This window comes from Cardiocondyla obscurior, linkage group LG16, assembly GCF_019399895.1.
Source record: "Cardiocondyla obscurior isolate alpha-2009 linkage group LG16, Cobs3.1, whole genome shotgun sequence".
NCBI classification, from domain to species: Eukaryota; Metazoa; Arthropoda; class Insecta; order Hymenoptera; family Formicidae; genus Cardiocondyla; species Cardiocondyla obscurior.
In genome coordinates this window covers 3,342,456-3,360,401 of record NC_091879.1, presented here as the reverse complement: position 1 = coordinate 3,360,401, position 17,946 = coordinate 3,342,456, and the positions used below count along the sequence as shown (strand labels likewise).

At 44.3% G+C, this 17,946-nt stretch overlaps 1 protein-coding gene across 2 annotated transcripts in view; it reads left to right on the top strand.

Moving 5' to 3' along the window:
- Positions 1-17,485, top strand: part of LOC139108868 (E3 ubiquitin-protein ligase RNF220) — a 128,614-nt gene extending 111,129 nt beyond the window's left edge. For both annotated transcript variants that reach the window (XM_070667509.1, XM_070667511.1), the window contains 5 exons: positions 13,825-14,096; positions 14,257-14,524; positions 14,709-15,169; positions 16,233-16,307; positions 16,428-17,485. In XM_070667509.1, the coding sequence (XP_070523610.1) occupies positions 13,825-14,096; positions 14,257-14,524; positions 14,709-15,169; positions 16,233-16,307; positions 16,428-16,499 (1,148 nt within the window). In that variant the 3' untranslated portion in view covers positions 16,500-17,485. The remainder of the gene's footprint in view (positions 1-13,824; positions 14,097-14,256; positions 14,525-14,708; positions 15,170-16,232; positions 16,308-16,427) is intronic.
- Positions 17,486-17,946: the final 461 nt, after the last annotated feature.

Here is a 17,946-nt window from a genome sequence, read left to right as displayed (position 1 = left end):
CGGGGCTCGACGAAATGTTCGGGATTCTGAAACGTTGACGGTAGCCATCAACCGCTCTGCCGGGGACATGACTTATTTATTTGTTTGTTCGTACGAACGCGGGAGAGAAGAAAGAAGGAGAGAGAAGTATGTGGAGGGAAAAATTGACGACATTGTCCGAACCTGTTACGTGAGTAATTATCGCGCAAATTTATATCCCGCGGAATATCGAATTGATAACGAGTGCAAAAATGATTATACGCGACACGCGCGCAACTGCGATTAAGAAGTCTCTCAGATTATTTTTTATATGCCTAACTAAAGGATCACCGATTTTTATTTCAATGACGTTTCAAGTGATAACGATTGTATTCTTAAAAATTATTTAGTTCGCACGCGCTGCTTCCTTCGGCGGTAAGAAAATCGAGGGCGACGGCGTATTTAAAATCCAAGCGTCTTACAAGTGGATGTTCCCTTATAAGTTTGTTCGATTGCAACCCGAATACCTCTCGCAATCGCGTGCCTCTCGCGCGCGGTTAGCGTCGAGCGTCTCGAGAAGCCGGGCTTCTCCTTTTTCCGTCCTGTCTCGCGGCGGCGAGAACTCGCGGCGGCACATAAATCTCTTTCGAATTACCGGGCGACCGTAGGGCCGCGTCGCTCTTCGCTTGCGATTGCCGTACGCAGGTGACGTTTTTTGATCAGAGCCGAGCTCTCTCTCTCTCTCTTTCTCTCTCTTTGCCTGCTGCGGAGCTGTAAAAGCGAATTAGACGACCCTCCGGGTTTTTCGCCTCGTCCCGTAATACGTCTTCGTCCTTCGTTCCCCCTCGTGCGTCGTGCACGACCGAACGTCGTTTTATGTGCGAAAGCGCGACGTGAAATTCATACCGTGTGATAACTCGCGGCGGAATACTGTCCTTCGAGGAGCCGACGGTGGGAATATCGCGAGGAGAGACGAGGAAAGGACGAGCTTCTTATCAGAAACGCGGAGAGACAAAGGGACGAGCGAGAACGTAGTGGCAAAGCGAGAGGAACAAGAACGGGACGCAGGATACTACGGTATGCATGAAAGGACTCAGCGCGGCGCCGGGGCCCTTCGCGCGAGTTGCACTTACGAGGCACAACCCTCGGTTCCCTTATACCCATAACTGCCAAACTTACGGCACGATATCCGCTACGGTAACTTGCAGACAATCCACGGCTACCGCCGCGTCGCAGGCGAACGCGAAAGTGAGTCCTGGGGACGCCTTCACCTCGTGTCATTTAGACTCTCCGTCTCATTACGGAAAATATTAGCGAGCGGAGGCAATAATAAATAGAAATATGTGAAATAATTGTCGCCCTGTCTCGCAAGTTGTATATTGTTTGTCGAAGCTGAGCGATAAATCGCAGGAGATTTCGCCTTTCACTTCACCGGCGGCACACCTGTCGGCCGGACGATATCGATCTTAATTGAGTGCTTCATTACTCAAAGACTTATCGCGTGGGGCGTGCAAAGAAAAAAAAGTGGCAAACGGCGAAAGATGCGCGGCGGCGATACGTTAACGCAATATCCGGGAGCAATAAGCGTGAAGATATTAACATACAAGCGAAACCGACGGAGAACTCGCGGCCTAATTAACATGGAAATATTATCTGCTCGCAAATCACACCGCCCGCTTCTCGCGACTCTTTTATTATTCGCTGGAGATTGCACGACGCCGTAAGGAAACGCATTAAATTGTTCGCGCAATCCCATACGTTATATCGCGAGGATTAAGAAAATAACTGCACATCGGGAAGGCGGTAATTAATTAACTAGACAATGCGAACTTTTCTATCAGCTTGATTCCTACAGCGATACATTTAGCAAGAACGTATTGCGTTCTCTTTACGCAATCTAGCTCGTCGAGCATTGAAATAAGTCCGACGTATAAAAACTAAAAGATTTTAAATATATTCTTAAACTGGCGAGGAAAACGAAATGTCGGACTTTTTTTTTTCTCCCGTCGGGATTATTTTTTCTTTCTTTCTTTTCCACGTAAAAATATAAATATCTGGACTGCTAGTCGTCCAAATGAGACCCGAAACAAACAGCCTCGCGATTCCTTTTTCTCGGTATGTCACTCACCTCGCCCCGGCGATGGGGAACGTAAAATTGTCGTTAAAGGCGCTCGGGCCGGCCCTAAAAATACGCTGGGCGCGCAACGATATGGAGCATAATATAAAATAATTGTCCGATCACCGCCGCGTCCAATTTTAAAAGCGGCCCCGCGATTCGACGACTTATCGTTCGCGTATCGGCGTCGTTTCGGTTTTACTACCGGCCGACAATATGTTCCTCTTGCGCCTGGCAGGTGATGCGACAGATACCGTCCTCGCTTAGGTTGACTGACGCCGCGGTTAAAAGAAACCAGTTCTTAAATATGTCAGGAAAGATCATCCGAGTCATCGCCGAGCGGTCCTGCGCTAATCTACAAGGCCCTTCAGAGTCGCGCTTGCCGTGGATCGCTCGCGAAGCGATCGCCCTCTCAACGATTTTAGAAATATTCACCCTCCCTGTATGCGCCCACAAGTTCCGTGAGACAAATGAGATTTTATTTCGTAATTACGAATTAATGTTTAACACGCGACGGAAGTTCGCGTCAATGATTGAACTTCTCTTTTAAATAACCACTCGACTCTTCGCTCAAACGAACGTTATCTGCTAATTGTCGATAATTTTTTTTTAACTTTTTTTTTATTTCTGCCCTCAGTTTCCTCCGAGCCCCGCGTATGAAATAGCCTGTACGATATCCGTAAAGCGTTCGCTTACTTAGTTCTCTACCTGCGGCACCGAGAAATGCCTCTTTAAAACGCGCGGGTTATTAAAACCGCATCCGCGAAACGACGTCGTGGGACTTTTAACAACCACTAAACGCTTAGAATTTACGCGCGAACTCGCCGAAAAGGTAATATTTGTAAACTCGGATTTCATGCGTTTAATTAAACAAACGGCCCCGAGCTGCCGGGCAATCGCGGCTTGCCGCACGATAATTAGGATCACGCGAGACTGGCATCGCTGAGTTCGAGCCGACGATAATTGAATCGGTTATCACGTCGAGAGACTTGTCGCGGAAATCGTATAATATATCATCGGGAAATCGGAAACCAGCGATGCAAAGAAATCTTTCCGTTTATTTTTCTTTTTTTAGAAATGCTTAATTTTTAATAATGCATTGTCATACGACCGCTTTTTTTTGTCTCCGATAAAAAATTACCGTTGAAAGTCTAAGGTCTTTATCATCTTACCGCTATTCCAAGCATTTCCGTTTCCCAGATATATCGCCACGCGGTATCGAAATGCAGATTGAGAGTTCTGTAAATAACCAAGAGTACCATCGACGTTCCGTCTTCCGCTAAGCTATCCTCTCGTCGTTAACCAACGCTGACGCGGATATTGGCGACTTGAGTATTCAATGTGCCTCCGTAAGAACCGCGTTTTATCATACAATTTCAACGTGTCCCGTAAAAAGTGACACGTAAATCACCCGTAAATGTAAAATTACACGACGCGCACTGTAAAAGGATTCAGCAATTTCGCGGAAATAATTGTAAAAAAATTCATTACTAAATCTATTTTATTTTATTTTTTTTTAAGCACCGCGCGGTTTTTCTAATTTATTTATATAACGCGATTAAAATACGAAATGCTTCGCGGAACATTATTCTTAGAGATATAAATTATCCGTTCGATTAATTTAAGTCTACATTAATAATGCCGGTCGACAGGAATTTGTGTTCTAATTGTCCAGAACATGCCGCTTTTAAGTTTACAATAATTTAATCTGACGGCGCAAAATGGAAGACCGATCTAATGGTGGATGTAATTGCCGTCGTCGTTGAAAGAGCGATTAATTATTTTCGTCGGTTGCCTGCCGGTGTAACGTCCGCGCTCGATAACGCATTCAATCTTGCAAAGGTGCATCGGTTAATTCCATAATTTTATTTAACCGCGCTCTTCTTTGCAGCTCTGCCAATATCGCTCGCGCCATTATTGGCGCACAAACACGGGGCTTGCTCGCGTTATACATGACAGACACGTGTAAAATTTAAAAACCCAACGACAAGAATAATGTCAGACGGCGATGAAACTTTCAACATTGTCGTCTAAAATGAAAGCGCCTTTCAACGTGATGCACATTATGCTGTTACAATATTCCCACTCGTCCTCTCTCTCTTTCTTGTTATATCTACATCATCGTTTACCTCGTGATCAATCTAAGCCGTAATCCATTTATAGAGAAATTATTTGCCATATTTTATTATTAATCGCCGTTTGACATTTTTCTTTTTTTTTTATTATTATTAATCATACGACTCGTCTCGGTAAAAATCATCCAGAGCGAATACGGGCGAACAAATGTCTCGCTGACGAAGACGTCACGCGTGGGATGAGGGACACGCGCTCATCTAGACTTGCGGGGCAGCTCGTAACCCACGCCGTCGAGACAACAGTTGCGGTTAAATGCCTGACACCCGGTGGTGGTCGTGCCCGGTCCCCCCGGCTGCCACACCGAAACTCAGGCTTCGCGTAACTCTTTCGGCTTGCACACGACTCGCGAAAAGGGGTGGAGGGACCTCCAGGACTCTCGCCCGCGGGCGCCCGAGGGCGAGCTCAGTTATTTAATTAAAACCGGATTACCGCGCGGCGGTGCCGCGCCACGGCCGTTACAAGTGCCTGCCGTACATCTGTAACCGCCGGCGCCATCGATATATACTAATTGCCCCATCCGGATTAAAACGCGCGTAAACACTGCATCGCCACCGCCGGGCTAATTACCCGCAGCCTGTATCCCGCCGGAGGAGAGCCGAACGGCGGTGGTAAATTTTTTTTTTTTTACGGTCGCGAGATCCGCGTCAAATGCGGAAAAATCGACGAGCTCTCGGCGACTCGTCAGAGACGCGTCGAGATTTGATTTTTAATCGAACCCTTGAGAATAATTAATCGAAGCTTCTTAGCCGTCGCCTATATTATATACGACTGCGATTAGCTGTCGAAATTCACGCGGGCTAACGGCGTTGTAATTACTGGGAGGAAAAGGGTGATTCGTGTCGCGAAGCTTGAAAACCCAAGCCGCATCCCCGCCGGTGAACGCGCCCCTCGCCCTTCGGTGGGCGCCTCGCCGCCCTTCGAGTTCGCGTTGATGTTCTCTATTAAATCAGAGGCATTCAGATGGCGGCCGATGCGCCAGGAATCCAAATCGGGGCCATAAACCCTCCCGAAAGGCGACGCTCGAATTGCAGCCAAATGTCCCTCTCGCCCTGCCATTACGCGGCCATTGCTTGCCCGCCACGAGATCAAATTCTTTCCTTCGGTTCACAATGCTACGATCCCGTACTTCGAAGTGACTATCGCGTAGAAATGTCAGACGCGTGATTTCGCGATCATCCGAGCGTCGCGGCGATTATTTTTCCAATCGAGTCTTCTTCGCGAGGGTGGCCCTTCCAATAAAGGCGGAAAGGCGGAATATCGAGTACAGTAAACGGGCACGGACATAAATTTGCGAGCGATCTAATTGAAAGGGGAAAGGAAGAAACAGAGTTCGCAGACGACGCGCTCCGAGGACAAAGAGGAGGAAAAGGCAGACGGCGGAGACGTGGAGCACAGGTCGGAGATGGAAATACGAGTTCCGGATGGGAAAAGGAGTATCGCGCGCGGAAACAGAAGGGGACGGGAAGCGACGTGTTTGCCGGACTGTTCCGTGGGATATGTTAAACTGCTCGGGAATGCCGACATTCCCCCGGATAAACGACGGGAGAGCGCGCGTGGCGCGGCCCGGAAACGAGATTCCATAAAAGAGACGCGCCCGTGCGAATTTCAAGTATTAGATCGCCCCGCGATCGCGACGCTTTTTCACACGCCGTCGTGTACCGTTTGCTCGGCGTTGCCTCGTAATGTATTTATTTTATTCTATTTTTTTCGCGAGACATTATTGCTTCTCGATGGTACATTTCTTTGATATTCGTTACTCCTGAAACTTCACTCCAACGTTTTGCCTTCGATATCAGAAACGGAACTGTCGGGTGATTTTTCTCAAATGCCTTCATTTTTTTTTTTTTTTGCAAATTATTATTTTACTTTATTATTTTTTAATTATTTTTATGGACAAGTGCATAGTTAAGCTCGTCAAATTTAACGAAAATACAAATATCTTTGTCTGAAAATAGAACTGAGGGCGATCGATAATATTACATTTCGTCTGATTCGTTATTTCATTATAGACACGTTATGGACATCGAATTACGATCATTGAGTGCGGGTAATTAAATGCCGTACCTTCGAATAGACGTCGGTCCGCGAAGGCACGTTACACCTGGTTGTTCTATTTCTCCGCAGAATTGGAAGTGATCAATATTTAATCCCATCGATCGGCAATAGTTCGCATTCGCGTCGAATAGAATTACCGAGCTGAGAATATTAAACTATTTAGGTCGCCTTTTCTCGACTTCCTTTCGCTCGTCGCAAAGTGACGAACGTATTTTTACTTATCACACGAAGCGCAATTGTTAATTACTTGATCGCGTTACATTTGTCATTTAACTTTACATTGGAAACTAATCGTGAAATACGTCGAAGGCAGATAATTACGTAAAGCGAGAATAATAGTTCATATCTTAAAAATATTTATCGGAGTATTAATTAATCCAATTAAAATTATAATTGAACTTCGCAAAGGAATACGGAAATAATTAATGATCAACTCTAGTCAACCGATGTATATTTCTATTTTAGAAGAATAAAATCTACGATAATAAAATCACGCATGTGATTAAAGGCTCTTGGAACCTCACACGTTTTTATATTTTATCATTTATGAATAATTTTTAATTAATAATATCTACAGTTTGTTGAACATGCGCGGGTCTTTTCTAATTCAAAGGGGCATAAGGAGCACTTTCGACTCCGAAAGAAGCTCGTCGTGACCTTATCGCCGTTATCATCAACGGTCGTTGGGACGTCAAAGGGGGTGATTCGCGTTTAAGGACCGCCGTCTGCTGACATAATTAACGGAAGCAACGTCGTTTTCTCGCAAAGTAGTTCGCAAGGGTTTGCGAAAATAAAAAGGAGGAGAAAGAAAAAGATGTCGACAGCTGGCTAAGCCGCGGTTCTTTCATATCTCCATCTCGTTCGTTCCCCAATGCGTCCCTCCAATTCTTGTCGCTTTTTCTCGTATCTCCGCGCCGCGTCTTATCGCACTTCCTCGTACCCGTGAAACGTTTTCACTTCTACAACAAGTCGCCGAACTCTCGAAAACGTACGACAACGCAGGGTTTTTCAACTTTCTCTTCTCTTTCGGAAATTATTCTCGCGCGAGTACTTCGCCGAAAAGCAGAAAGACGCGATACTTATTGTAATGTCTCTCTAACAATCGCAGTTTTCACGCTCTTTGAATTGCGTAAAAAAACTGGTTCAACTTTTAAATAATATTTCCTTAATCGCTCCGTGTTGTTTTATAAATATTTCTTGACCGTTTATTTTATTAATATTCTCTATTTAAATTTTATATTTGCAACTGTACGATTGTGGGAAATATTTAGCCGACTCGTTTCGAAAGTGAGAACAACATTCGGAAGCAGCGAAGGAGCGGAAATTCTTTAGCTCCCACGGCCGGACTCGCGTGCGCTCCCAATATCTCTTGTCGCGGATCTTTTCTTTCGATTAAAGGACAATGCCGCCCGTTATCCCCGCGTTCTCTCGCGAGGCTATCTCTCCGAGTCGTGACCATAACTGCGCCATCATTTACACTTGGTCCCCTTTAGAGCGGGGTGGTCTCGAGATAGAGCGGTCGCGTATCTTTAATTAAAAGAGGCGCGCTCACCGTCTACTTACTCCGACGCCGAAATAAAAAGACGACGGCCGCGTGCACGAGGGGGAGGAGGACGGGGGGAGTTGGTGTCGCGATATTAAAACACCGCGCGATTCTAAAAGGCTTAGGGTAAATAAAGATGTTACACCGTACTTAACGGCCAATCGAGGTGGAGATAAGATTTCGCGCGCCCAGCTGATTCGGTACGTCTTCCTCTTTCTCATTTAGTCGCTATCGGATTTTCTCATTATCTCTCGCGCAGTCATTTAATTTAATCTAAAAAAAAGGTACATCGCGTCGTGGAACGGTACGAATAAGGGTTAGTTTTTAAATTTCGGAATTAGATATATTTGCCCTCCCGAGAATTTTTTTTTCTATTTTTTTTATTGTTATTAAATGTCATAATTAAAAAAAATTTTTTTTTACTAATAAATATTTCAAAATCTTCCTTAAATATCGATATTGTATTTTTTTCTTTCCTCTTTTTTCCTGGTATCTATTTCTAACTAAATCGCATGCCTTTATTTATCCGTACAAAAGTGCCGTACTTAATGAAGCCGCTATGCGGACAAAACGTGAAAATTACACAAACGTAATTATAGACACTATATCGAATAATGTCCGCGTCCGCCAGAGGAAATCACGGCGGAATCATCCAATTAACGAAATACCTAATTTTCAATGAAATTCCCATTATACTGCATACGGGGATAAGCTTTAATATTAAAGCATTTTATTAAAATGTAAAATATTAAAACACTGTAATGCATCCAGTGCTCGTCAAATAGCGTCCGTGTTTGTACTGCAAACGTTTCGTGCGCATTTACAGCCCGGAAACAAATTATATCATTTCCTACCTTGCTTACCACCGTCGCAATCGGTAAATATTCCACCGTGAAACCGAGAATTTAAAAGTCATCGCCAACCATAGCTGATGACATTTATCGGTATTATAATAATAATGAAAACGAGCATTATTTTATTATTTGTATGTTTCTTTTAAAGAATTCTATATTAAAAAATTGAAAAACTAAAGATCTAATGAATGTAGCTTTTCCCCGATGCTGATTAAGAGTTTTATGTAATTTCGTTCAATTGTACGATTCTCCGAAACACTGAACATAGCATAGTGCAAAAAAAAAAATGCTGCTTACTCACCGGTTCGATGCGCAGCAGCGGATTTCTGCATTTGCGATGATACCTGTAACACAAATAAAATTTTGATTATAGGAACGTTCTAAATATTTAAAACAATACTTCTCACGCGACTTATTTAATTGTTCATTATACAATTTTCTATTATTTCTAATTATTATCGAAATGGAAAAGCAATCCCGGTAAAAGACGAAAGACTTTCAATTGTAATGCAATTTTGTGGAAGCAAAAATTATATTTACCTTTGGGATGATCCGCCGAGGTATGATGCCCTTCCTGGGCCTCCTCCTCCTCCCAGATGGGACGTGACGAGCCATCCTTCCGCGCACAGGAAACTAATGACAACCGTAACCGTGACTTTACAATTGCGAGGAACATTCGCACAAAAAAATCGACCGATAAACTAGCGGCACTTACGAGAAAGACGAATCGGCTGCGGTTCGTTAGTTGAATAATATCGGCGACGATAACACTTTCTCTGGATTTTTATCTGCAATCAGAAAAAGAGTTGGTTAAATAACACGGAATAGACTCGGACGTCCGCGATGAGAAGAACGTGTGAGTAAAAGACGAAAGAGTAAATCGGTCGCGTGATAAATGATCGTAAAACTATTCTGAAACAAGCACTTATAACAATGCTCTGCGTAAAGGTCGTCAATCGCGGAAGCTAGCTGATGATAATAATAAGCTGTGTACGTCGAATATAAACCTACTTTTTGCTACGTACGATGCTCGACCTCGTAAGTACTGCCTGTTTTGCTCCAGCGGTCGAACCGGTCATGCGGAGGCAGGAGAAGGAGCGCTTGCGAGGCACGTACGCCACTAGCCCCGGCCTGCTCCAGTAATATTCGCGACGATAATACATCTCTCGGATTACCTGTAATTAGAGAAAGAACTGCTAGGGCCATCGAATGCGACGAGAAGAACGGGCAAGTAAAACGCGCAGTAAAAGAGCCACGTGGCGAATAATCGTAAATGTATTCCGAGACAAGCACTGACTTCATATCGATGCTTCGCGTAAAGATCGTCAATCGCGGAAGCTAATTCGTGATAACGATAAGCTGTGTACGCCGAATATAAACCTACCTTTTGCTTCGTACGATACTCGACCTAATGAATACTGCGCGTTTTGCTCCAGCAGTCGAATCGGACATGCGGGGGCAGGGGAAGGAGCACTTGCGAGGCACGTACGCCACTAGCCGCGGCTTGCTCCAGTAATATTCGCGACGATAATACATCTCTCGGATTACCTGTAATTAGAGAAAGAACTGCTAGGGCCATCGAATGCGACGAGAAGAACGGGCAAGTAAAACGCGCAGTAAGGGAGCCACGTGGCGAATGATCGTAAAAGTATTCCCAGACAAGTACTGGCTTCGTATCGATGCTTCACGTATATATCGTCAATCGCAAAGGCTAATTCGTGATAGAGATGAGCTGTATATGCCGAATATAACTACCTTTCGATTCGTACGACGCTCCCTCGGTTAGTTACTGCATGCTCTGTGAAGCGCTCTCGTCGACTGCGTACTGCGTGCGCTGCTTCACACGGTCGAGTGAGGCGCAGGAGTGGGGGGAAGGAAGGTGCTCGAGGCACGTATACCATTGACTACGGAGCTTACCTTACATAAGTTCAAAGTACTGTAAAACAAATTTACAAGCTGAATATTATTGAAATATTATTCTGAATATTATGCCGAATATTCACACAAATGTATGACGAATTTATGACCTGCGGATACGTTCCGTTTCTTATCAATTAGATCAGTCATTTGTACTGTACATTATTAATTTACAGATTGTAATATAATTATTGTTCGAGTATAAATAAATTTAAATTACATTTAAAAAACCGGAAAGCATTTAAAGTATCATATAAGATGCGCGCGTGCATCCGTAGTTCATTATTAAAAATTATTAAACGTATAACAATTTCTTTTAACGTATCTACTGTAAAAGGAAATAAGAATAAATAATACGCACTGTAAATAAATTAAGCGACAGCAAATTGCCCGCGTGGTTTACAGTGTCTAGTCGTATAAAATATTATAAAAAAATAACGTAGTTCTACGTTGAAATAATAAAATGGGTTTCTTTTAAAAATTCCGATGTGCATGACATCTAAACAAGCCGTCTTCTCTTTTTCCGGAAGTCGCGGGAACATCGCGAGTCCGTCGTCTATTTTTACAAGTCGACCCTTGAGGGTCAAGATTTGTGAGGGCGAGGGATATCCCTTGTCTTTGCCATGTTGACGTAAAACATTTGTCGCAATCAAACCCTTATGGCTATAGACGCCTTTTGTTAAACCGAACGCTGAGCCGATCGCCTTTGAGTTATATTTAAAATATAAAAAATTGTGATAAAAAAATAAAAAAGGTTTACAGGATAATCTGTTTTTTTTTTATGTTGTCATGTTCCCTTTTTTTCTTTTTTTATCGGCTCGTTCATTAATATTTTATTATCGGATATTCTAGAGTCTTTATTAATATAGAATAGTATGTAATTAATAAGAGATCGAAACAAATCCTTCGAACTCGTGATAATTATTTCGCAAGTTCTCTCTATTTTTTGAAACGACGTCATTTACCGTCGGAAAAATAGCGGCAGGTGCGAACACTCAGTAGCACGTTTATTTTCGTACTCTCTACGGAATTCCTGTCGGTAGGTATTATTTTTTTCGGAATTTATAATTTTCTTTCTATTTTTTATAATCGGCAGTATTTTACATTCGATGCCAAGCACGGTGCAATTATGAATTAATAAAATATTATTTAATACAGTACATGTTTAGTCTGCGATAGTAATCATCAGATTACTGGAGAAGACTTTAATAAAATTTGGGAAAATTTTGCAGAATAATTATGATTAATTTATACATAACACAGTTTTATATGCAAATAAAATATCAGTATTTAAAAATAAACGAGAGAAAAATAACGGTTCCTAGTTAAAAAGTTATTATTAAAAGAATATCTTTAATGAGCATCGACATGATGTAATCGAGAAATCTCGTTAAAAAGCAAAAACGCTTTGAAAATTGCAACCGCATGCTAATTAAGGCTTTCGGCTGATGTGTTTATCACCGGAAGGAAAACGCGTTTTTGAACGTGATAATTTGATTTACCACTCGTCTTGACATCGATATCGTAAAAGCAGACATGCCTGCCTAACTAGATTTCCGCGATATCGCTCGTCAATCTATGCAATCTATTTACGGTCGTTTGCAGCAGACGAAGAGCAATTTATTATTACAAATGGAAGTGCAACTGAAAGGTTTCGTTGTGTAGGTAACAAGACTAATTTTGAAACGGCGACAATCCGAGAACTATTCGAAGTACATACATGCATACATACATACATACATAGTTCGACGTGTCGGGAATACATAATTATTGTCCGTGCGCTTTTTTGTAAATTAATTTCTGTTATTAAGAAACAGAAAGTTTAGTGCATTCGATAAATTTTCACATTATTATTACAGCGGTATGTAAATCAAGGTACAATTTCAAACGATCATAAAGATGGCACGACACATAGGTAATACGATACAAGCGGAATTCTCTTCAGGCCTTTCGGCGTAAATTACAATGTATGACGCACGTTCGCCGCGTTCGGTCTATAAATCGCTTCCGAATAATTACCTAGTCGATAAATTCGGACCGCATTGCGGCATTATCCCTAAAAGTGCCATCGCGTAGATTTCAATTTAAGATTCGACGACTCAAGCACATTCGGACGTCTCAGAGCGCCCGAAAGCGTCGCGCTTTTTCGAGATAAACCGTCAAAATAAAACTCTCAGTGGCATACAGCTGACGGATGCATCGGAGGCTGCGTCACGATCGCAATCTCGGTTTCGTGCCTCCTCCGGCCGCGGTTATCGCGTCTCGCAATAAATATTTACCGCCATATAAAAGCCCTCGGTATTTCTCCGGCGAGCCGGCGACGTTATGAAGCCGCGCTGAGGTACGAGCGATTAACGCGTAATTAAAATCAACCGAAGGAATCCGGCACGTCGGCACCGCGAACTTCGCCTATAAGTTTTATGCATTTACTTCGACGGCCGTGCTTGCGAGTCGGCGGGGCGCAGGCGGCGACAGGCTTTCGCAATTAATTATGCATTCCTGTCAGAGTGCGTTGGGACAGAAGTATCCCGCTGGATTACCGCGGCCACGCGGCCGTTTGCGCCGCGCTTTTTCCTCCGTCCCCTTTCCCTCCTACTTCCCTTCGGCTGCCTTTCCGCCTTTCCTTTCTTTCCCCTTTTACTTACAGTTTTACGGGGCAATAAATTGCGAGTAAACGAGCCGGACCGCGTTGACCTGCGACGGTGGTTTTCGTTTCGCGGCTCGTTTCTGGGCTTAATGCGACGCGCGCGTCTCGACGGCTCGACTAGTCCGCGGAAAGTAATTACGACGCGAGTTGAATACTTTTTAAATCGTGTTAGACGACGTCTTCCAAGAGGAGACTGCCCCCGGTGATCCCGTTCCTCGGGCGTGTACGACATCTAAATCCTCACTTCCGAGGACATCAAAGGCGTCTCTTAAATACGTTTAATTGACGAATAAAAAAATATCTTTCTTTCTTTTCATCTTGCGTTTTCTTCCTTATTGAAAATTATTATACTTTAGAGACAGCCCTTTTTACTGACGCACAGTGAGCAATGCACATTACCATAATGACACTTGTCCGCCGTTTGTCGGAGAAAATTTATTAAAATTGCTCTTAGAGTTGTAATTTGATGCGATTATAATTGAGAGACGTGAAAATGTGAAATTCCGACGAAGCATTAATACGAAATAATAATTCTTAAGTACAAGAAACGCACTCGATGTCGAACGGCTATCTTAATTTAAATTTCTTCTGTTTTCAGGCAAGAAGAAATTCCCCTCGGATCCGTCTTGCTGTCCGGTGTGCGGAGTGACGGTGAGACCGCAGGAGCTCGAGCAACATTTTGCCCAGGAGCTCGATCGATTGTACAAGGTCTCCTCAGCGTCTTCGAGGCCTCGACCCTCGAGGTCGACCTTGCCGCCGACACATCCCCAAGACCATCCCCATGGCCCGATGTTGCATGCCCCGTCGGCGGCGGATGGCACCCCTCAGGGTAGATGGGAGACGTACAAAAGGATCAAGGCCAACCGACAGGTTCGTCACGTTTCTTCCATCTACAATCACAATTATATTATAGTATTATGATTTTATTATTAGATTTTATTATTATAATAAATTACAATAGATATCGTACATAATAATTTAATCTAATATCGCTTAATAATATGGACGCGCGTTACTTCTTTCTGTGCAGGCCAGAATACGCATTAAAAACCGAAAGCGGAAAGCAGACGAAGCATCCTGTCCAGTTTGTAGCGAACGGCTGTCAGGTACCCCGGAAGAGTTAAACCAGCACGTTGACCGATGTTTGAACAAGCAGAACAATGGGAACCCGGCCGGACAGAATGCAAACGTCGACGAAGAAGAGGTTGACGTCGAAGGTGATCCCGAGTACGAGGAATACGAGTGGGCTGGCCAAACAAGGGTGCGCGCCACGTCCATGCTCGTCGGTGGATTCTCCGGTGAGTCGATCTACGCCGCTAAATTACCCGCGTTTATTACGACACGCGCGGAACTCGTAAATTGAATTAAATCTGCGGCTGTTAAACGCATACAACGTGCCCCCAGCTTCTTTTCAAGCTTCAATTTACTTTCGCGAGTAGTAATGAAACACGCTAAGAGACTCACGCTTCTCTGTTCGTGTAGCTGCGGGCCTCGCGACTTCCTCGACCAACCGCGGCGGTGGCAGAGGCGGAGGTGGTAACCAAGAGGACGAGGATGTCGACCTGGTGGTCGACGGTGACGACGCCGCCGAGTTTGGACCCGCACAGTATTCCGAAGCGGACGTGGTCGCGCCGCGGGTCGACGGTACGCCGCGGGAACAGAAGGAACGGGACGCGCTTCGCGAAGCGGTCATCTCACCGAACGCGCCGCACACGCCGCAACAGCTGACTCCCGACCCAGGTCTCACAACACAGGGCCTGGTCGAGGTGAAGCCGGAGCCGGGCGCCGGGACGCCTGGTGCCCAGCAAAACGATCCCGACGAGGGTGCCTCCACGTCGCCCAGGAGAGATGGCGATACGCCCGTCGTCGAGGCCCTTCGCGGCCGTATCCGCGAGCTCGAGGCCGAGATGCGCGGGCAACCCTTCAAGTGTCTCATCTGCATGGTAAGTCGATCGATTACGAATAAGTCGAGCTTTTCATATCGCGTTCTATCTGAAAAATATTATATCGTTTGACGAAATGAACAAACGGATCGTGGGGCGTAATATTAAAAATTAGGTTTCGCTCTCCGACAACGATTATCGGACACAAAAATTGCGCCGATTAACTTTTGAACGTTAATACGGCATGTAGTTGTAATTGAGTCACCGTAATTAGTTCACCGGATCGTGTATGGATAACTTGCTGGCTTTAATATTGTGAAAAATCAAATTAAGCATGCGAAAAATAAGCTGGAAAACGGCGCGCTTTATCGCATTTTGCATTATTACATTCCTGTAATATTACATTGTATATATACATGCATATATATACATATATATATCATTTCATCGCGTTTCGTTCGTGATCTGAAAACGCATGTTTCGCAACTCGTAAATAATTCCGGCGACGTATAAAATACGCGTAAAATTCGACCGCGATTTCCCGCTGGCGGCAGTCGGGAAATATTTAGATGACGAGATGAATTATTCGCTAATACGCCGCACGTATTTGAATTAACCAAGTAGTGAAAAAGCTTTACCCGTAATCGCCTCTCGGTGTTCCCGTTCTCGATGTGGCTTTGTCCTCGGACTCGCTGCACTTTGTTGCAGGTCCGCGTACCATGCAAGAGAACCGCGCTCGAACTCGCCGCACGAAATAAGACGCCGATCTTGATCGCAAAATGGCGGCAGTAAAATTAAGGGCGGTCACACATTATAGCGAACTACGGCTCGTATGAAGTTGGCTCCAATGCGCGATTCACCTAAAGGCGTTATCGATCCACGATCGCTATCGGTGAATGAACGGCGGGAATACTTGACGATCCCGATAAAAATGTCGTTTACGTAAAGGCCGCGAATATATAAAATCGCATTAATTTATTTTGTTAATTTAAACCGAAATTAAAAAATAAAACAAACCCTAAAGTTATTTTCGAAATATATTAACTTAATTAGCGGTAAAAATGCGACACCGTCAATTATCTTATTCAACTTTTCTCGAACGCGAATAAATTCTCCGTTTCAGGAACAGTATAAAAAGCCAGTTACCTCGGTTTGTTGCTGGCACGTGCACTGCGAGCAATGCTGGCTGCATACGCTGGTGAGTGTTGATTGCCCATTTCATTCATTTTACAACGCGTTCGGGGTTCATTCTCCAAGTTCGCGGAGAGTTCCGGCGGGCGTCCGAGGCTCGTTGAGAAATAAAGTTCCGTTGTTTCAGGGTGCGAAGAAGCTGTGTCCGCAATGCAACATGATAACGTCGCCGTCCGATCTTCGGCGCATCTACATGTGAACGAGTCGACCCCGGCGTCTCAAGAGCCGCGTTCTCCAATCGGCCGTCCCGGAAATCCGGAATCGGCCAGGCAACGTTATCAGCGAGCGCCCGGGCCCCCTGTAAATATTTGTATATTTCTCTGCGTTACGTAAATTAACTCTCTAGTGTGTACGTTCATGCATCTTAGAGCTAGTAAATTAACTCCGTTAGTTCTTAACAATCGCCAGCCGAGCGTCACTCCAGGAGTCTCACCTGACGTAGTTCCGCGCGTTTACAACGATCGACGTGTTCATTCAGAATTCATTCGGAGCCGTCAAGTTGTTCTGCAAGCTCTTACCGCGCTATTTCTTCATTGCGGTTAATTTTCACAACCAATTGTTCCGTTCTTTCAGATTTAACGCCTCCAACGGCTTCACAAACTTCTCGTATAGACGTCTGAAACAATTGTTTATTATTCAGTAAAGTGTTATAAGTGTACAACCTAATATATGCACTCGGATTAAACGTATGACGGAGATCGTTCGCGAGAAAACTGCGAGACGCGCAGCGCTCTACAATATCTTCGTTTGCCAACGACAATTAAGGAATCTTTAAGATTTTACGCGAAGGGACGATGCGAGAGAAAGCCGATCGGCTGTGTGACTTTTTCGTTTACTTTTGAATTATTTGCGTGGGATCCACGGCATCTTTTGCCCTTCGAAAACGCATTCGTTTCTTGATGATCGGCTTTCCGACGCTCGCCGTTTTCGTATAATTACAAGAACTTTTAGATGATCACCAAACCCGTCTCCCGCGATGCACAAGCGAAATGTAAATACACTAAACGGATCAAGAAGAGAAGTAAGTCCTCCCGATCGCTGTTCTGTAATCGAAATAAAACGATCATGGAATATACAACTGAGTATATGTTGCATTGTCACAAGTTATTTCTCCCTCTCGAATCGCCGATTTAAACAGGCTCGCCGAAGAAGATACGTAAGGTACGTACGAGATATTTATCTATTTTTAGATTAATAGAGAAAAAAACAAAATAGTATTTCGACAAGCGTAATCTCTTTAACGAGAATCTAGAAAGGATTCGGTTAATAATTTTCCAACAAAATCGTGTGTGATGTCGCGCGCGAGGGAAGGAAGAAAGCGGCTCTTAAAAATATATGCTAAACGCGTGAGTTTTGCGAATGTATAACGTTTAATTTCCGTTTTTTGTCTTCGTGCGACCGTCCTCTCGTCGCAGGGGTTAGACTCTGATTAAAGCTGCGGAGGAAGTGGAACCTGGGATCACGAAGGGAGATCGAAAAGGTCACCGTAGACCTTGCGGGAAAAAAAAGAGTCGTGCAAAATGGCGCACCCGGAGTTCTCGAAGCGCGTGATGGGCGAGGGGCGGCTGGCGGAAGTGAAGGCGGTGAAGACGGAAGTGGAGGAGGCGGCGGTGGTTAAAGTGGCAACGAAGGTGGGGCCCGGTATT